The sequence below is a fragment of the Abrus precatorius genome, unplaced genomic scaffold, assembly GCF_003935025.1.
Source record: "Abrus precatorius isolate BTA unplaced genomic scaffold, Abrus_2018 Scaffold1, whole genome shotgun sequence".
Taxonomy (NCBI): Eukaryota; Viridiplantae; Streptophyta; class Magnoliopsida; order Fabales; family Fabaceae; genus Abrus; species Abrus precatorius.
The window spans coordinates 1,720,473-1,738,931 of record NW_020874291.1 but is presented as its reverse complement, the minus strand read 5'-3'; the positions used below and the strand labels follow the sequence as shown (position 1 = coordinate 1,738,931).

Genomic DNA, 18,459 nt, shown 5'->3' with positions numbered 1-18,459 from the left:
TTAAAAATACATTGTAATATTCAAATTATAAAATATTATAGACATGTATTTTTTAATTTTAAAATACTATTTTTAAGAATTTAAAATTATGTAATAATTCTAAAAACTAATTTTATAAAATTAATAAATTAAAATATAAGTCAATTTTAGAAAATAATATCTAGTCCTATTTTAAAAACTTAAAAATTAATCATGCTAAAAGTTAAAACGATATTGGTTAGTGATATCTTATTCTTGATTTTTTTTTAATATCATTAGCAACTTACTGTTTTTCTATATCGGAATATGCATATACAATTCAACAAATACTTTTAATAATATTTAATAAGAACTTGATATGCATGGTCATGTTTCTTCCTTGCTATCATGCACCGACTCCATTGTCTATCACCATTACTAGCTCATGTAGCAGCTGTCGCTCTCCACAATCCAGAGCATCAAGTTTTAGAACCATAAAATTATTTTTTGTCGAAAATTATTCTTTCTTACAAAATTTTTAAATTTTATTAACTATTATAAAAAAAATATTAAATAAAAAAATTAATATATTTAATATGTTAAAAATCTAAATATATTGATATTTTTTATATTGAGATATGTAAATAAAGTTTCACATTAACTAAAATTAAGAAAGATCATGAACATATAAATATAATAAATATCTTTATTAGTAATAAGCTATTTTATAAGTACAATATTATATTAGTGTGAATATAATAGAAAATTTATACTTATTATGACAATTCTTCATAATATTACAAAAAATGAAAAATAAGCTAAATTTGTTTATAATTTCTGAGTATTTGCTAGAATAAAAAATATATAAAGAAATATGTTTGTTAATATATGTCCGAAAATTAAATATTTATATTATTTAGTAATTTTTATAAAATATTAAATTAATTAATTACATTATTAATTTGAGTAAATCAATTTTATATAACACTATTTTATTTGAACAAGTATTATATTTTAAAGAATATAAGTAAATATTAAATAATATATATAAATATTTAAATTATGTAAATTTGACATGTATATTTTAAAAATAATATAAAATAATTTAATAATTAAATTAATTAATATCACATTTTATAAAAATATTATTAAAAAGAATAAATATTTAAGTTTAAAAAGTTCACGGAGATGCAATTTATTACCCTATTATATATCGTGATTACATCACTTTGAATTACTGCATCTATTATTTTATTTTTCTGGAAAAAAATTTCATCAAACTTGCATAGTATTTCAGGCATACAATATTTCGTATTTCTTCTTAATTAATACTGTGATTAAGAAATTTAAATATAAAATATTTTATCAGAAGAAAAATATTGTATGTCTGATCAGAAATTGTTCTACCTTTAAAATGCATCTATAAAAAATAAAAACAATAATATATAAAATGTTAATTTTTAGTTAATAGGTATAAAAATGAAATTTTGATTAAAATTAAATTAAATTAAATATATGGTAAAATTATTATCAATGTACAATAATATTTTTATTAAAATCATTTTTTATAAAAATTATGATGATAATTGTAGCTTGTTTTATAAAATTTTCAAGAGCAATGATTTGTTTTTTCTTAAAAAACAAAAAAACTTTGGGAATACTATATTAACAATGACTCAGAATAAGAACACTCTGTTTTTTGTTTTTTTTTTCTATTTTCTTATTTCATTATATATATATATATATATATATATTTCATTTATATTCTCTATAGAATATAAATAATATATATATATATATTTCATTTGTTATAATTTATTGTTTATTGCTCCCATCAGTCAAATAAAACAAATCATTTCTATAGGAACAACCAATTACAGAAGTACAGAACTTACAAGACTGGGCATGCCTTGGTAATAGGTAGATCGCTTGTCCTTATAAATTATTGGTGAGAATCGTTTGGTGGCGGAGAATCGGTTCAAATGCATGGGTCCTACTCCTCTCATACAGTAAAGGGCATTGTTAACTGGTGTTTTCACGAATTAAAAAAAGTAATAAACTAATTTTTTATTAAAAGATATGTTAATTTTTTTTAAGTATTAACGCTTTATTTAAAAATAAAACCAAAGAAAAAAATTACTCAAACTCGTTGTATTTCTAAAAGAAATTTTTCTAAAAAAAATTAATAATACATATTAAAGAATCATTCATCCAATTTATATATATAATTAAAATTTTAAAGAATTTTGTTGATAGTCACACTTTCAAAAATGATACTTAATGAATTAAATATTTTATTAATATTTAGTACACCAAAATTAAAGAAAATAGTATTCTTCCTAAATTAAATTATTTATACTACTACAAATCATACTATTATAATTCTTTTTTATTTCTTTTTTTCATTTTGGATTCTACCTATATTTAGTAATATCTCATGTAAAATTTCTAGTAACATACTAACACCAATCATTCAAATATCTTGTACTACAATCTCAAAAAAAATATTGCAATGCAAAAAAAAAAAAAAAGTGCATTGGATTAATGATGTTAAAATTTTATTTTATTTTTTTATAGGCAACACATATGTTATTAGAGAGAGTTAAAGGAGAACTCAAAACTCATATATACAAAGAAAAAAAACTAATACTTACTCAGGAAAATAAAAAGTAAAAATATATTTATACAAAGTTAAGATGGATACAATTTTGTGGGTTTAAATACTAATTAGCTAACAAAATAACTTTTCCCTTGCTAACAAGTGATAGTCATTTTCAAGACCTCAGAATAATAGAATTTAGGACTTCTCTCTCATCCAAAACACCATTGAAAAACATAATTATATTTCTATGTAACCACAAAGACCATACTGTATTTACTCAAACAATTAATAAACATAACCCTTCTCTTCTACTACAACCAACATCAACCTAAGAAAGCAAGTGAGTTGATAAATTTGAAGACAAAACTAGTGACAATCCAAGCCACTTGCTAATTATTCCCATGTACGACCATACCAACCTTCTTACCAATGTCTAGTAACTTCGACGCCACTACCTCATCTTCATAATCTATAGCAATTATTCGCTCCCCCATCTCCATTGAAGGATCAGAAGGATGCGAGTTGTAAGAGCCCTCAAAAGCAGTAGCCGAGATTTCATCAGCTAGCGATACCTATTTTCTAAGTTGCAACGGCATTGACGCTCTACTGTGATGCCTAAGATTTTTTTTGCGGGGATTCTATGAAAACTGCGCTTTTATATCTCTTCCCTTCTTCATCACCTCGACTACCTTTCATAGAGCGTGCCCTCTGAAGAGATTCACGTACATTGACCATCTCTTTTCCAATACAAACTTTGGATTGAGAGGGGTTGACTTAAGCTGTCCCAATTGTCTCCTTACCCCTTGATTCTGAATTTTTCCAAATCAATGCATCTAATCCAAATGGGTCTGATAAATTTAACCCATCTCTTGCTATTGGAACTCCCATCTCTACATGTTTAGAAGACTTATTTAAATACATAAAATAAATATATTTTTATTTTTTTAAAATAAAATTTGTATTTTTAATTCATTGATCAGTATGTTAATGATATTATTTAATGTTTTTTAAACGAACAATATAAATAAAATAATAACAATGTGAGTTTCACATAATCAAGGCATAAGGTATATAATTCATATAAGGGCACTGCATTCTATGCTAAAAATAAGATATTACAATGTTTCGACGTAACATGTTAAAGTGTTTTCAACCGTATAATATCCCCTACTATAATATGTACAATAATATGTTAAAACGTTTAAAAAATACTTTAGAAAAGTTTGAAGTTCAGACACAAATGCTATATTAAATATATAATTTTACAATACTTATAAGGCAACAAAAGTAATTTTTTCTTAAGAAATATTAAGTAAATATAAATAATTTATCAATAAATTATTTTTAAATATAAATTACTGTATTTATTAAATATTAATAAGTAAAGAGTTAATTTGTAATATACCAATTGATGATAATCACAAATCGTGTCACCGAATTAAACGATCTTAAATTGAATTTCACACAATAAAAATGAAATTATTAGGGCACAAATAGAAATTGAAATAAGAAGAAAATTAATAAAAAGTAGAAATAGAATAGAGATGGAAAATGGCGTCACAATCGCAAGATTGATAAGCCAAGGAACGATCACCACAAGAGTCTTGACCTCTTGATAAGATAAAAAAAACTGGCTCACTCAAGAAGTTAGAGTCACACACTCTCACAAGACTGTTCAATTTCAAATTGTATTCAAAACTAATTAAAAACGTGTGTACAAGAGCTTATATATGCCTAATGCTTATAAACTAATACTAACGCAAACCCTAATAGGCTTCTTGTACCAACAAACCTAAATTCAAATGAACTAAATAAAATAAGACGATTTTATCCTAAACAAAAACTCAAAATAAGTAATGACTAATATTAAAATAAATAACTAAACATAATAATTAAATCTTAAAACTCGTTAGAGTTCAAATCTTCTAAGTATATGTAATTGACCATCTTGAACTTTTTTAACTCTAAATTGAGCTCCCTTTCAAATAAGACAGCAACAATCTTTTCTAAGTCTCCATTTATTCTTTTTGCCCTTGCCCTTATCATTGGCCCTTAAAGTCCTTCCAATGCCTTCAAGTCTTTGTCTTCAATGGGTCTTCTTTGATTCTCATCAAAACTTTTGTTATTAGATTTCGTGTGTATATGCACCATAAATGTATATTACATTCTACTATTATTCCTTTCTCAGTTCTCTTTTGTTATCAAAGGATAAAGTTATTTCCTATTATTATTATTGTTACCATGTTTTATATAAATGAATCGATGAAGCATTTAGCATTTTTCTCCAAGCTTTGGTTGTAATATGTTTTTGTATGGTTATGATGAAACCAAACTCTAGGCTTTGTTTAGATGTCTAATTATACGTGGAATTAAATAGAATTTAGTGAAATGACATGTAATGATATAAAAAAGAATAAAATATGCAATGAGTTGTCCTAACTAATGATATATATTTTTTTATATGCAAAAAGTTAATAGCATAATCATTGTAAAAAAGTGAATTTTGAAAGAAGGAAGAGGAGTCTAAACAAGCAAAATTAAGCACTACTATGATGTTCTTTCATATTGAAAAACCTTTCTTCTTTTTTTGGTTTACTTGCTCATAACAAACAATACTTAAAGAAGCATCATATACTTAAAGAAACACCATATTATAGCATACTTTGAAATATGAGATGTGCTTTTATATTGAATTTACTTTTTACACAAAACATTGTTGTTATGATATGTAAACTTTGATTATTAATGAAATTTGTAAAATTTGACTAATCAAATATGTCATTTCTTTGAAAAAATTTACTATCATTTATTTGAAATAATTGTATGTACATTGTGATTTAAAAATTTTTAGGTACATATATTATTGTCACTAAAAATTATTTTTATTGTCATTAAGTTATAAAAATATTGAATTTTAAAATCGTTGTTGACAATTTTTGGTGTTAATAATGTTAGCAATACATTCTTTTATACATATTCTCTAACACATGTTCTATTATTAATTAATATTTATTAAAAATTACAAAAATTATTAATTTAGGAGTGAAAAAGAGTGAAATTCACGTAATATTAACTTATAATGAAATATATTTGTATAAAAAAGTGTGTTGTTACTTTTTTAGTGCACATATAGAAATTTAGAGATAAAATAACAAAAAAGTGATAAAGTAAAAAAATTTGCTAATAGTGATTTTTTAAAAAATATAAAAAAAAATAAAATTGTTAATAATAATTTTTAAACATAAGAAAATATTTTAAAAGTACCAAGTAGTCACCGGTGAATTTTTTTTTTCAAAATTATATTTCTATAATTTTTCTAAAAAAACATTTTTTTAATTTTAACAAAAAAAGCCACAGGAAAAAAAAAAGCCTCCTAGTGTGTTAGGCAAGGTTTATTACTTGAATGGGATTCGATATATAAATGAGAATATTTTAAAGTTTTAAGTGAAGTGACATGACAAATAAATGGTGAAGAATAATAATAAAATTATTACAAAAAGTTATGATACTTCCAAATAAGACAGCTATATTAATGCTAGAAAGCCAAAAAACGACAACCTAGGTAGCTCCAATATTGTCCAGGAAACGCAATTAATTATTTGTTACATCAAAATCCATGTTCGAATGAGAGAGATTTCCAATATTAAGCATGTCTCCAAAGATGTATTAAATAGCAATATGTCAGCTAAGTCAACATGAAATTGCATTTGTCATAGCCTGCACAAACCGTGGATTTGGGTAAAAAGTCAGTGTATTGCATTAGCCCATAGGATCAAATTGAAGGCACAACAACCATTAGACGACAAAGGCTGAAAGTGAAACGTGTACTGAAAATAAAGTGACATGCGTTTGCGGTGACAAGGATGCAAATTTATATATCAATAAAATATTAGGATTCCCTACAGTTTTATAAGAAATATAATTTATAAATTTAATAAAAAATAATTTTTATTTAAAATAAAAAAATTTGTTTAAGTAAATTAATAAAAATAATTTTTACCTGAGTCAAAAAAATTCATTTAAATCAAAATTATAAATTTTTTTAAACTTTACCATTATTTTTTCTAAATTTCAAAAAAATTAAAAAATATTTATGTAAAATAATGTGATCACAGTTTATGATCATGTCACAAAATTAAGTATTTCAAAATATATAACAATGTATCTTTAGATTAAATCAATTAGCTTTTTGTCATAGGATTAAACCTTGGATAGAAAAATAAAAAAGAAGAAGAAAACAACACTGTTAAACCCACGATTAAAGAGATCCCAACTAAATGGCTTAAGGTTAGGAATAAAAAACGTGGACAAATAATTTAGTGTTTATCGCACCATATTAGTTATCATTGTTACAATACCCACTTTCAATTAATATTAAATAAAGAAAAAAATTAAAGGAAATTTTTAGATATTTTTTATGTTATCTGTTAATTGAAAATAAACTTTTGTCTAATTAATCTGGTAGCCTAAATATTATTTTTTATCATACAAATTATCAAAGTAAAACTCTAATTTTAATTAAAAAAAATATTAAATACCTAAAAAGTTGCATCCACTAATGCATAAATTACTGACACTGGTGCAATGAACTACTTACTGGGATCAACGGTGACAAGCATGGCAATCCCACCAAAATCACAGGTGCCACCGCCAATCTTAGTGTTCTGCCAGTAGCTATTGAAGGCATAAGAAGCATGGGCCAACAAAGTGTTGGGCTGGAAACATAACCCATTGGGCTGAATGGATTTACAATCTGCACCAGACCCACAGGCATAGTCCATGGCCTCTTGAATTATTGGATCAGGAACAGTGGGCTTTGCCACACACCAAAGTGCATATTGTGGTGGCTTTTTACGGTGAGCAGCAGGGGAAGGGGGTGGTGGGAACACAATGGGTGGCAAGTATGCTTGTGGTGGTGGGCTTGCACTTGGCACACTCTTAGGTGGGCTTGGAGCATGCTTTGGTGGGCTTGAACCATAAGGAGGTGGTGGTGGTGGACTAGCAATGCTTCTTGGGCTTGGTGGCCCAAATGCCCCATGGGGTGGTGGATTTGGAACTGGGGAATATGCTGGCAGAGAGGGGTTTCCCCCCATGCTTGGAGGTATCAATGGAGAGTATGGAGAAGGGTTAGAAGTTGAAGGTGTTGGTTGTGGTGCCAGTGAATTGAAAGGTGGTAGGGGTAGAGAAGAAGGAGAGCCATATGAATCAAAGTCTGAGTACTCAAATGCTGAGTACTTGTTCAAACGATTTAGTGATTTTATTTTTAGGTTCTTCAGGGACTTTAATAAGGACCTTCTACGGATTTTGTGACCCTCTATAACTCTTCCATGATTTATTGCATCTGCAAATCAACAGAAAAAAAATAAAATTTTATAGACAAAAAAATTGTTTTTGCACTGACCAAAATGAAGCATTTATGTGTATATTATATGCTTTACCACACACAGGGAAAAGAATGGAAGCCAGCATTGAGATGCAAAGCATTGCTATGCTGAGTCTAAAAATGTAAGCTCTTGAATCCATTGCATTAGCAGCAAAGCCAAAAATAGAGTGAGAGCTCACTAGTTTAGCAGATGAAGAGCAATGGGGTGCAATATAAGTAGGTGTGGCTGCCGTAAAGTGAGAAGCCATGAATAATAAAGTTGATTCTGTTGTCACTTTAATTTTGTTCTTGTCACTTTGTAACATGTAGATAAGAAAAATAGCAATGTGCTCAAAGGGTAAATAGAGTGAGTTCTAGCTTGTTCCCTCGAATATATGCTTACTTGCCCATGCACTTCCGTTTTGCTTGTTTGCCACTCAAAGAACTATATGAGATCTGTGATCATTTATGTGTACGCAATATTTGATGATTAATACTTTATTTGTTTTAGATAAATAGATCACTTAACCTTGAAGCCCACTCTTTTTTGTCCAATTTCAGAATCAGAGTGTCCCCAAAGCCAGAGTTCTAGACCAATCTTTGTTCATAGAATCATAGTTCATGGCTATCGCTTAGTCAAGAGAATTTTGCAAATGGTGTAGTTCGAATGCTGCTAAATAAGACGACCACACACGTATAAATATAAGAGGGCCTTATATCATTGTGATAACCTTTTATGTTTAAACAACACTGATAGGGTCAGACGCAGCACAAGAGTGTCCAAACCAAACCCACATTACATGGGCTAATTTATTAACTAAAGTCTACTGATCATTATATTATCTTATTACTATTTTTATCGTTTATAGTTTCTTTTATTTCGTAAGTGATAGCTCTAGTTAGTTTAGATCCTTACGACCATCTATTTAGGAAAGTTGTTAAGAAGGCTATAATATTTATATTCTTGGCAATCAGCTTTGAAAGGAATAATAAGAAATCAGCAAATTCATTCTTGGTTACTTGCACTTGAAACGTGAGAAACCCATGGTACCTTGAGATCGTATCAATTGGTATCAAAGCCGGTTGCGATCATATCAACACCTTGCTCATACACGTGGCCACCAATACAGAACGGTTTGAGAACTTGGAGAACTCGATAGGAGAACTTCGCGAATCAGTGAAACAGATCTTGGTCACGCTTGCCAACAAAAAAAGCAAAGCGCAAGCACCGTAGGATGCGAAGTGGTACGGATCATCATCCTCATCGTCATCAAGGGGATCGGTGCCCACCGACTCCAACACTGACAATGCGGGTTCTAGATCCAGTTTTTCAATGCACAGTAGGAGGACCAATGGCAGCGATGATGAAAAGAAGAAGCGGACCAGAAATCCACTCCGCTTAGACTTTCCCAAATTTGTTAGGGATGACCCTTGTGTATGGCTGGATAGCGCGACAATACTTTGTTGCCCAAGATGTCCATGGATCACGAAAGGTGGCCATGACATCATTCTATTTAGACGCAGAAGCCAACCAGTGGTGGCGCTAGTTTTCATATGCAAATCATAAGAAGAAGATTACGTGAAAAATGTTTGAAAAGGGGTTGTTACTGCAGTTCAATTCTGCCGAATATGAGAATGCAAACGAAGCAATCAGCAAGCTTCAACAAGTAGGTGCATTCCGTGGATTCTTGGGAGAATTTGAACGGGTGATGAATTGTCTTCCAAACTGGCCTGAAAGTGCATTGATGGGGGCCTTTATGGCTGGGCTAAAGGAAGAATTAGCAGGGGACATACGCTTGCTTAAGCCAAGGACCTTGTAAGCGGCCATTGAACTAGCCAAGAGAAAGGATGAACAACTTCAGTGTTCAAGAAAAAGTATGGTAGGGGGACCACATGCTAACTCAAGGCCAACACCCATAGCAGTGGCATCAACTGCCACAGCGGGTCGTACCAACCATGCACCAAAAAAACTTTCTTGGGCTGAGATGCAACAAAGGCGAGAAAAATACCTTTGCTTCAGTTGCGATGAAAAATTCGTTCCAGGACACTGTTGCAAGAAATAATCACTTCTCATTGAATTGTGCACAAAAGATAAGGGCAGTGATGGCGAGTTAGAAAGCAACGCTGATGTTAAGGAGCATTTGGTGTCATTAAATGCACTAGTCGGAGGATCAAGCGGCAAGACATTACGAGTCAGTGGGCTGTTGCAACAACAACAAGTGTTCGCATTGGTGGACAGGTCAAGCTTGAACTTTATAAACCCACACTTGGTACAACAACTACGTCTACCAGTCGCTTGCATCAAACCTTTTACAGTAAAGGTTGCCAGTGGTGAGAGGCTGGAAGAGAGAAATATGAAGCAACGCCCTTCGCCATTCAAGGCCACACCTTTCACATGACTTTTTATGCCCTTCTGATCAGGGGATTAGACATCGTTTTTGGAATCCCTTGGCTAGTTAGTCTAGGGCTAGTTACAACAGACTATCAACACCTTACAATGACTTTTCGCTTAGGAGAAAAGGAGTTCTGTTTGACAGGACTTAACCAGAAGGAAGTTGAGGCAACCAGCCTTGATGTTGTGGTTCAGTAATGGAACCAAGGGGCAGAACTATTTTGTCTAATGGTTTGCGGGGAGGAACATCAGATGGCCGTATTACTAGAGAATCAACAAAGCAATATGAAGAAACTCTTAGATGAGTTTAGTGATGTGATGGAAGAACCGAAGGGACAACAACCAAGTCGAGTGTTTGATCATCGAATTCGACTGATCGATGGGACTAAAGCAGTTAATGTGGCACCATACCGATATGCCCACTTTCAAAAGAATGAAATTGAGAAGCAGGTGAATGAAATGTTAAGCTTAGGCCTCATCCGCCCAAGCATAAGCCCTTTTCCTCGCTCGTGCTTTTGGTTTTGGTAAAGAAAAAAGATGGAACGTGGAGGTTTTGTACAAATTATCAAGCACTGAACACAATAACAATAAATGATCGTTTTTCAATCCCCATAGTTAACGATATGCTAGATGAGTTATTCAGGTCAACTTATTTCAGTAAGCTAGATTTGCTCCGGTTACCATCAGATATGCTTTCATCCTAAAGATGTGCACAAGACTGCCTTTCGTGCCCATAATGGTCACTATGAATATCTTGTGATGTCATTTGGATTGTGCAACACTCCATCCACCTTCCAAGTTGCATTGAATGACATTTTTCGACTGCATTTGCAAAAATTTATTTTAATTTTTTTTTTTATGATATCTTGGTGTATACCACATGGGAGAAGTTTTTTTTTTTTTTAAATGATATCTTGGTGTATATCACATGGGAGGCCCATTTGGAACATCTAAGATTAACGCTCTTAATTCTACGCAATCATCAATTCTTTGTTAAACTTACTAAATATCACTTCGGGAAGAAAGAGATAGAATATTTGAGGTATTTTATCTCAAAGGAAGGCATGCGAATTGACCTGAGAAAAGTTGAAGCCATGGTACCCAAGCCCAGACCAAAAACCATAACCTCACTTAGAGAATTTTTTAGCCTAACAGGGTACTGCCATAAGTTTGTATAGAATTATGGGGTAATTGCTAGACCACTCACTCAATTGTTAAAAAGGGGATGCTGTGGTTGGAGGGAGAATGAAGAACAAGCCTTTGAAGCCTTGAAAACAACCATGACATCTACACTAGTCTTAGCACTACCAAACTTTTCTGAAGACTTCGTGATTGAGACGGATGCCTCAGGCAATGGTGTTGGAGCAGTCCTATCGTAAAACGGACGACCAATAGCCTACCTGAGCAAGGCAATCAGTGACAAGAAAAAGGCTTGGTCAACTTACGAAAAAGAAATGCTTGCAATGTTGGAGGCTATAAGAGCATGGCGACAGTATCTATTGGGTTGCAAATTTCAAATCCGCACAAATAAGAAGAGCCTTCGTCACCTTCTTGAGCAAAGGATTACGACTCCTGAGCAACAAAAGTGGCTAACAAAGTTGATCGGGTTTGATTATGAGATAGTGTACAAACTAGAAAAAATAAATAAGGCGGCTGATGCATTATCTTGATATGGACAAACTATGACCGCAGCAGAGTTGGCTGCTATATCTCAGCCAATTTGGGATTATGGGAGGAAATAGTCCATGCTACTGTAGGGGATGTTCCTTGGTTGAAATAGTGAGACAGTTGCAAGAGATTACGCATCCAGGAGACAAATATCGATTAAGGAATAGATGTTTTTGACTTGATGGAAAAATTATTGTGCCAAACGACTCGGAGTTATGAGAGAAGCTCTTGCATGAGTTCCATTGTTCACCATCAGCAGGGCACTCAAGAATTGTAAGAACGCTTAAGCGAATTTCACACTCTTTTTCTTGGACAAGCATGAAAGCAGACGTTCGTCGTTATGTTCGTCAATGTGACACCTGTCAACGTAACATGGTTGAAAATCATGTGTCCGCTGGTCTATTAGAACCACTACCTATACCAGAGGTGGTGTGGACTAATAACTCTATGAATTTCATAGAAGTCTTACCTAAGTCCAAAGGAAAGGATACAATTCTGGTGGTTGTAGACAGGTTGAGTAAATCAGTGCCTTGAGCAATACCTAAAATGTTTTGTATTCCTACAACCCTGATAGTGGAAACCGTATTTGACCTGAGTAGAATTCTGTTACAACACTTCATACCATCAGTCCATTGGAATGTCTCCTTTTGAAGCTGTTTATGGTAGGCCTCCTCTAACTTTGGTGCATTACGCACCAGGGTCAGCCTTGGTTCATGAGATAGATCAAACATTATGCACAAGGGATACAATAATTCATGAACTTAAGGACCATCTTGCTACTGCAAAGAATAAGATGAAGCAATTAGCAGATAAACATCGTTGAGAGGAGGTTTTTAAGGTTGGGGATTGGGTATATCTAAAGTTACAGCCATATAGACAGCACTCGATTTTCAAATGAGTACACCAAAAGCTTGCGAGTAAGTACTTTGGGCCATTTTAGATTGTTGATCGGGTTGGTCGAGTTGCCTATCGATTACACTTGCCTGAAATTGCAAAAATTCATCCAGTTTTCCATGTGTCCTTGTTGGGTCAGAAAATTGGGGACCAAGCCGTTATCCAACCTACCTTACCACCATACGAAGCAGAGGGAAACCCAATTATTGATCCAGAAAGGATCTGGATTATAGTTGGGTTGTAGGAAGCAATGGACCTAATCAAGAGGCACTGGTTCACTGGCGGGCACTTCTAGTTGAGGATGCCTCGTGGGAATCTGTACAAGTGTTGCAGTAGCATTATCCCAACCTACACCTTGAGGTCAAGGTGCCTCTTCAAGGGAGAGGGAATGATAGGGACAGACGAGCACAAGGGTGTCCAAACCAAATCCACGTTACATGGGCCAATTTATTAACTAAAGTCTACTGATTATTATATTATCTTATTACTGTTTTTATCCTTTATAGTTTCTTTTATTTCATAAGTGATAGCTCTAAGCTAATTTAGATCCTTATTTTTTGGTCATTTATTTAGGAAAGTTAGTTTGAATGATAAATGACTTGATATCTTCTTAAGTAAAATCTTGAGTTTGAGTATATAAAAAATCTCTCATGCTAGACTCATCCTCTACATTTAAGTGTCTAACATCGGTCAAATTTAGGTTACATCATTCATGGTGATCTTCACTCCCATACTAACCCAATAACTAGCTTCTTGCAAATAACAAACTCCAACACCATTGCGTTTTCTAGATCTGCGAAAATGTCATCACCGTTATGAGAGTTAAAGGTTCTATGTTTGTGTCAACGGCATTATTGATTATTGTTTGAAGTTTCAACATCACCGTTGTTTGAAGGTTATGTGTTTGTGTGAGTGTGTGCGTGTGTTGGAGAGAGAGAGGAGGTGATGTGGGTAGCTAGCAATGTCGTGTATTGGAGGGGAGAACGTTGAGATGAGTGCAACAATAATAATGCAAAATTGGTGAAATTAGTCCTTGATGAAATTTGAGGGTTTATTCAATATTAATGTGTAACAGTTTTATAAACTCGTTTTTAGCACAAGTCTTAGAAAACTCTCAAAATTTCAATTTAAGTAGTTCTCAACATTCTAAGTTGAATTATGCATTACAAAATTTTGAAATTCAATTTAATTTTGAAGATATAAATTACTCAAAGACGTAAATAGATAGCAGAAAAATAAGGTATAGTAAACTGACCAAAGACGTAAATAGACATCCCTGTTGAACCTCTTTCTCATTTTTTTTTTAATGTTTTTATTTAAATGATTATTGAACTAATTAATATTTTTTTTCAAAAGATATAGTAAACTGACCAAGTTAAATCACAAATACATCTGTCTATAAATAATTGGCTTAACTTGATAATCCCTCTAGTTGAAGATAAGCATGACTTTAGTGTTTTAAACTTTTTTAAAGTTAAGTTCCATATTATTTAAATTGGGTAAATTTAATCTCTAAGTGATTTTTCTTTTCTTCAAACACTCAATTATTTATTTATTTATTTAAAAAATTTATTTTAGGTGAAGTATGATACTTCGGTTGATCAATTTTCACCGAATGGCAAATTTAATAAATTTAATTTGTAAGGACTTAACTAGTTATATATATATATATATATATATATATATATATATTATTAAGAAAACTTAACTAATTAAAAAAAAAATAAAGGACAAAAAAATAAAAATAAAAAGCAATTAAGCTTGCATAACTTTCTTTTGCATTGTTTTGCCTCAAAAGGAAAAGACTTACTATTAAAGTTTTAAAAAAAACTTGATTTTTAATAGAAATTAATCTAAATACATTATCATCGTCATATCAGCAATTTTCTTTTGTAACACCTAATATAAAAATATATCTATAGAGTATTTCAGTCTGGTTGACAGTATAAAAATATATTAAAATTAATATCTTTTAAAAGTAAAAATTTATTTATGTTTCTCAGAAGAATAACAAACAGCTTTGAAATTGTGAGCATAACACTTTCTAATTAAAAATAAAAACAGAAAAGGTTATGTACATGAAACATGAAATATAAGGCAAAAGCATAACTTTTATATAAAAGTAAAATTATGTATGCAATATGATATTAGTATGTGTTTAGTTCAATTATTGTAAATAATTATTTTTATTAGATAATTTAAGAAAAATAAGTAATTATCTTTAAATTAATCTATTACTAAACATAAACTATTTCAAATATTTTATAATTTATATTCTATTTTTTAATAAAGAACGGTAATAGTATACTTTTTAATATATATTTTTAACACACTTTTAATTGTTGCCTAAAATTTATTAAACATTGTAAAAAATATGTGAATCTTTTTTTTTAACTTCTAAATTAAATTTTCTATATTGTTGTAATTTTAATAAATTTTAAGTAATAATTAAAAATGTTTTACTTGAAAATAAGGTTTTCACGGTGTTTTGGGGGATTCGTAGACATAACCTTCGCTGTGAATTATTTCAAAGATCAGATCTATTTTTTTACTGAAATAAATTTTATAGCGCAAAAAAATAGTTTACGAAATATATTGTCAAATTTTTCATGTTTAGTTTAATTATATAAAAAAAGTTTTGTTTTTCAAAACAAATTAAGTCAAACGTGCAAGTCTTTTATGTTATTATTACATTAATTATTTTATAGGTTTTGTTAATTAACTTAAATATTTATAAATAATTTTTTATAAAAAATACATAATTTTTAAAGTTATAAAAATATAATAAATATTTTTTTTAACGCAACCCTTATTTTATTAAAATTGTAGGAGTGTGCAAGTAGGTGAAAACAACGAACATAACGTGAATATTGATTTTCGGAGAAGACAGACATTACCACTTACAACGGCTACTTTCTGTGTCGTTGTTTTTCTCTCTCATCCTTTTCTGCTTACAAGGCAACGCCAGCATTACAAAGTCCACAACTTTCAAAGTGCTAAATGTAAACAAAGGGGAGAGAGAGAGAGACAAAGCAAATACCCATTTTGATTTGGCAATGGAATATCAAAGAGAATCAGAGAAACAACAGTTAGAGGAAGAAGAAGAAGAGCAAGCACTAGTGTTAAGGACAACAAAAGTGGTGGAGTATTTGGAGCCATTCATGTCACTTGAACTTCTATGCAAGTTCCCAGATAACTCTGCCTTTGACTTTGACTACTCTCAGAGCACAATCTGGTCCCCTTTAGTTCCCAGACCCTACAGTCCCATGGATTTGGACCTCATAACTCCAAAGAAGCTTTCCTATGACATGGGTTTTGGAGCAAAGTGCAGTGTCAAGAAGGTGGGTTCTAAGCTTAGGAAGAAGTTCACTGCCACTGCTTTAAATCTCAACGTTGATTCCATCAGAAAACATACCAAGAGCAAAAATAAGAAGGTGGCTTCTGACTTCTCCCCCACACCTTTTAAAGGTGCATGTAACCCCATCTTCAGGAAGGTAATTTTTTTGTGTTGCATGCTTTTTTTTGGTTTATGCTTGTAATTCTTCCCATCTAGATTCTTGGTACCTTTATGTTTTTTGTTCTGTTTTATGAAGGTTAAGATTTGAGAAACATTCTGGATATCTGAAATTTGTGACAATTTTTTTTTTAACACAATTGAAAGCTTCTTTTCTTACAACAATGGCATTGGAAGGGGCAAGAGTGTCACTGAAATTCTTTATGAAAAATATTTTTATCATTAACATTTACAAGGGGAAAAAATTATTTTTGAATGAAAGTGCTAATAGATATTTGGAATGACCGGTACTGTACACACCTTGATTCTATTCTATCTGGGTTTCTAGTATCTTTATTTTCTGTTCTGCATTTTATGGAAGTTGAATTTTTTTTATTAGAAATATGAATACGGGTGTTGAGTAAACATCTTTTACAATGGAATTGCAAAAATTATATTAACTTTATTTTAAATTTTATGTGCATGTTCACTCTAAAATTGATAGGATGTTATAATAACCTGTGTTTTACTATTTGATTTTGATTCAGCATTGGGCAAAAGCACTGAAAGCTGCCTCGAAACAGTTCAAGAGATGGAAGGTGAAGAGAGACCCCATTGCCCATGTGAAGCTACCCAAGTCTATCAAAGATGGAGACTTTTAAATATTTGTGGATTTGACTTTTCTATTATTTTTTGTGATATTGGGATTCATTCAATCACTACATTTTCTTCGTTTATCACATCTCTTGCTATGTTTATTAGTGAATTTTATTGAAATCGCATACATGAATGTAACTTTGTAGCAATGCCCTTTTATAATTATAAGCATTTTTCCGAACATCAAAGTTAAGGAACGTACATTCAGAACGCTTCTAAAAGTGCATTGCAGTTATATGTTTGGAATGAGAATAGTTTATTTTATAATTATTTTATTTACATATTTATGAGTGATACGATATATATTAACTAAAGTTAGCCGTTATATGAAATGAAAGTCTAAAAAATATCTATTCTTTTATCTACATTGCTTTCTCCACGTCAATAAATATCTGAATTTAGAGAACCATAGAATATCCTCCGGCTTTAAACCAAGAAGCGAGAGTCTTTTGACCTGCTGCACAATAATGAAAAGATGTTAACGATGATTTATGTTATGATGATTAAAAGGATTGTCCACAACCATAGCAAGTAAAGAGGCTTCTGAATGCCCTCGGAAAAAAGCTTCTTCTCTAAATTATCATGGGCTGGACGAATCAGAAGACCATTCGGTAACCGGTAACAAGATAGAAACTTTGGTTTCCCAAAGAAGTTGTAACGCCACCTATGTGACCATCCCTCATCTGGTTTGACTATCAACTTATCCTTAAATTGCACCCACTCAGCAAGGTGCAGTATCTTTGAAGTTCCCAGAGAGAGATTCACCTTCGTCGGGAAACGTGCTTATCCCTGGTCACATAAAATGGGGGTCTAGTCCTCTTAAAGTCCTCGATCAATTCTGAAATTTTTTTTTTAAGTAATTATTAACTTTTCATTTATAAAACTTTTAATTAATATATAATAAATATTTTTTAATTTATTTTTAAAAAAATAATTAAATAATAAAAAAAATTGAATTATTTTTTATTTTTTATTTAATTGCTATTTTTTTTACTCTAATTTGCTTTAATTAAATAATAAAAAATAATTAAATAATAAATATTTGCTTTAATTTGTATTTTTTTACTAACAACCTTGAAGTAAAAGTGAGAGCAAAATAAAATCTTATATTTTTCTAACGCATAAATATTGCTACGAAACTTTTTATTTTTTTAATGCAAAGACAACACTGATATAAGAGTCTTTCTTTATTATTCAACTTCCATTACCCACACCTACTATTAAATAGTATTTAGTAATTTCTTTTCAAAGTTGTCACTTTTAAAAATGTAGAAATTACAAGTGTCAAATTTATTTTCATGACAATAAGATTTTATTATTTTAATTTAGTCTTGTTTTAAATAAATTTTAAATAATATTATAATAATTATAAATAAAAGTTTGAAAAATAAATTTTAAATAAAATTATAATAATTTTAAAAAAATGATTTTAA

General features: G+C 30.7%; 2 protein-coding genes across 2 annotated transcripts; one reads left to right on the top strand and one right to left on the bottom strand.

Annotated features, from left to right (window-relative positions):
- Positions 1 to 7,149: 7,149 nt before the first annotated feature.
- On the bottom strand, positions 7,150 to 8,204 carry LOC113858146 (basic proline-rich protein-like). Its single transcript, XM_027490643.1, has 3 exons — positions 7,999 to 8,204; positions 7,882 to 7,901; positions 7,150 to 7,839 (listed from the first exon to the last, which is right to left on the bottom strand). Exons 1-3 carry the CDS (start codon positions 8,189 to 8,191, stop codon positions 7,150 to 7,152), a joined length of 903 nt encoding a protein of 300 aa, XP_027346444.1. The 5' UTR covers positions 8,192 to 8,204.
- LOC113858154 lies at positions 7,668 to 17,031 on the top strand. The gene is made up of 3 exons (XM_027490655.1): positions 7,668 to 7,686; positions 15,970 to 16,370; positions 16,918 to 17,031. The coding sequence occupies exons 1-3, from the start codon at positions 7,668 to 7,670 to the stop codon at positions 17,029 to 17,031; spliced, it is 534 nt and encodes a 177-aa protein (XP_027346456.1).
- The last annotated feature ends 1,428 nt before the right edge of the window (positions 17,032 to 18,459 follow it).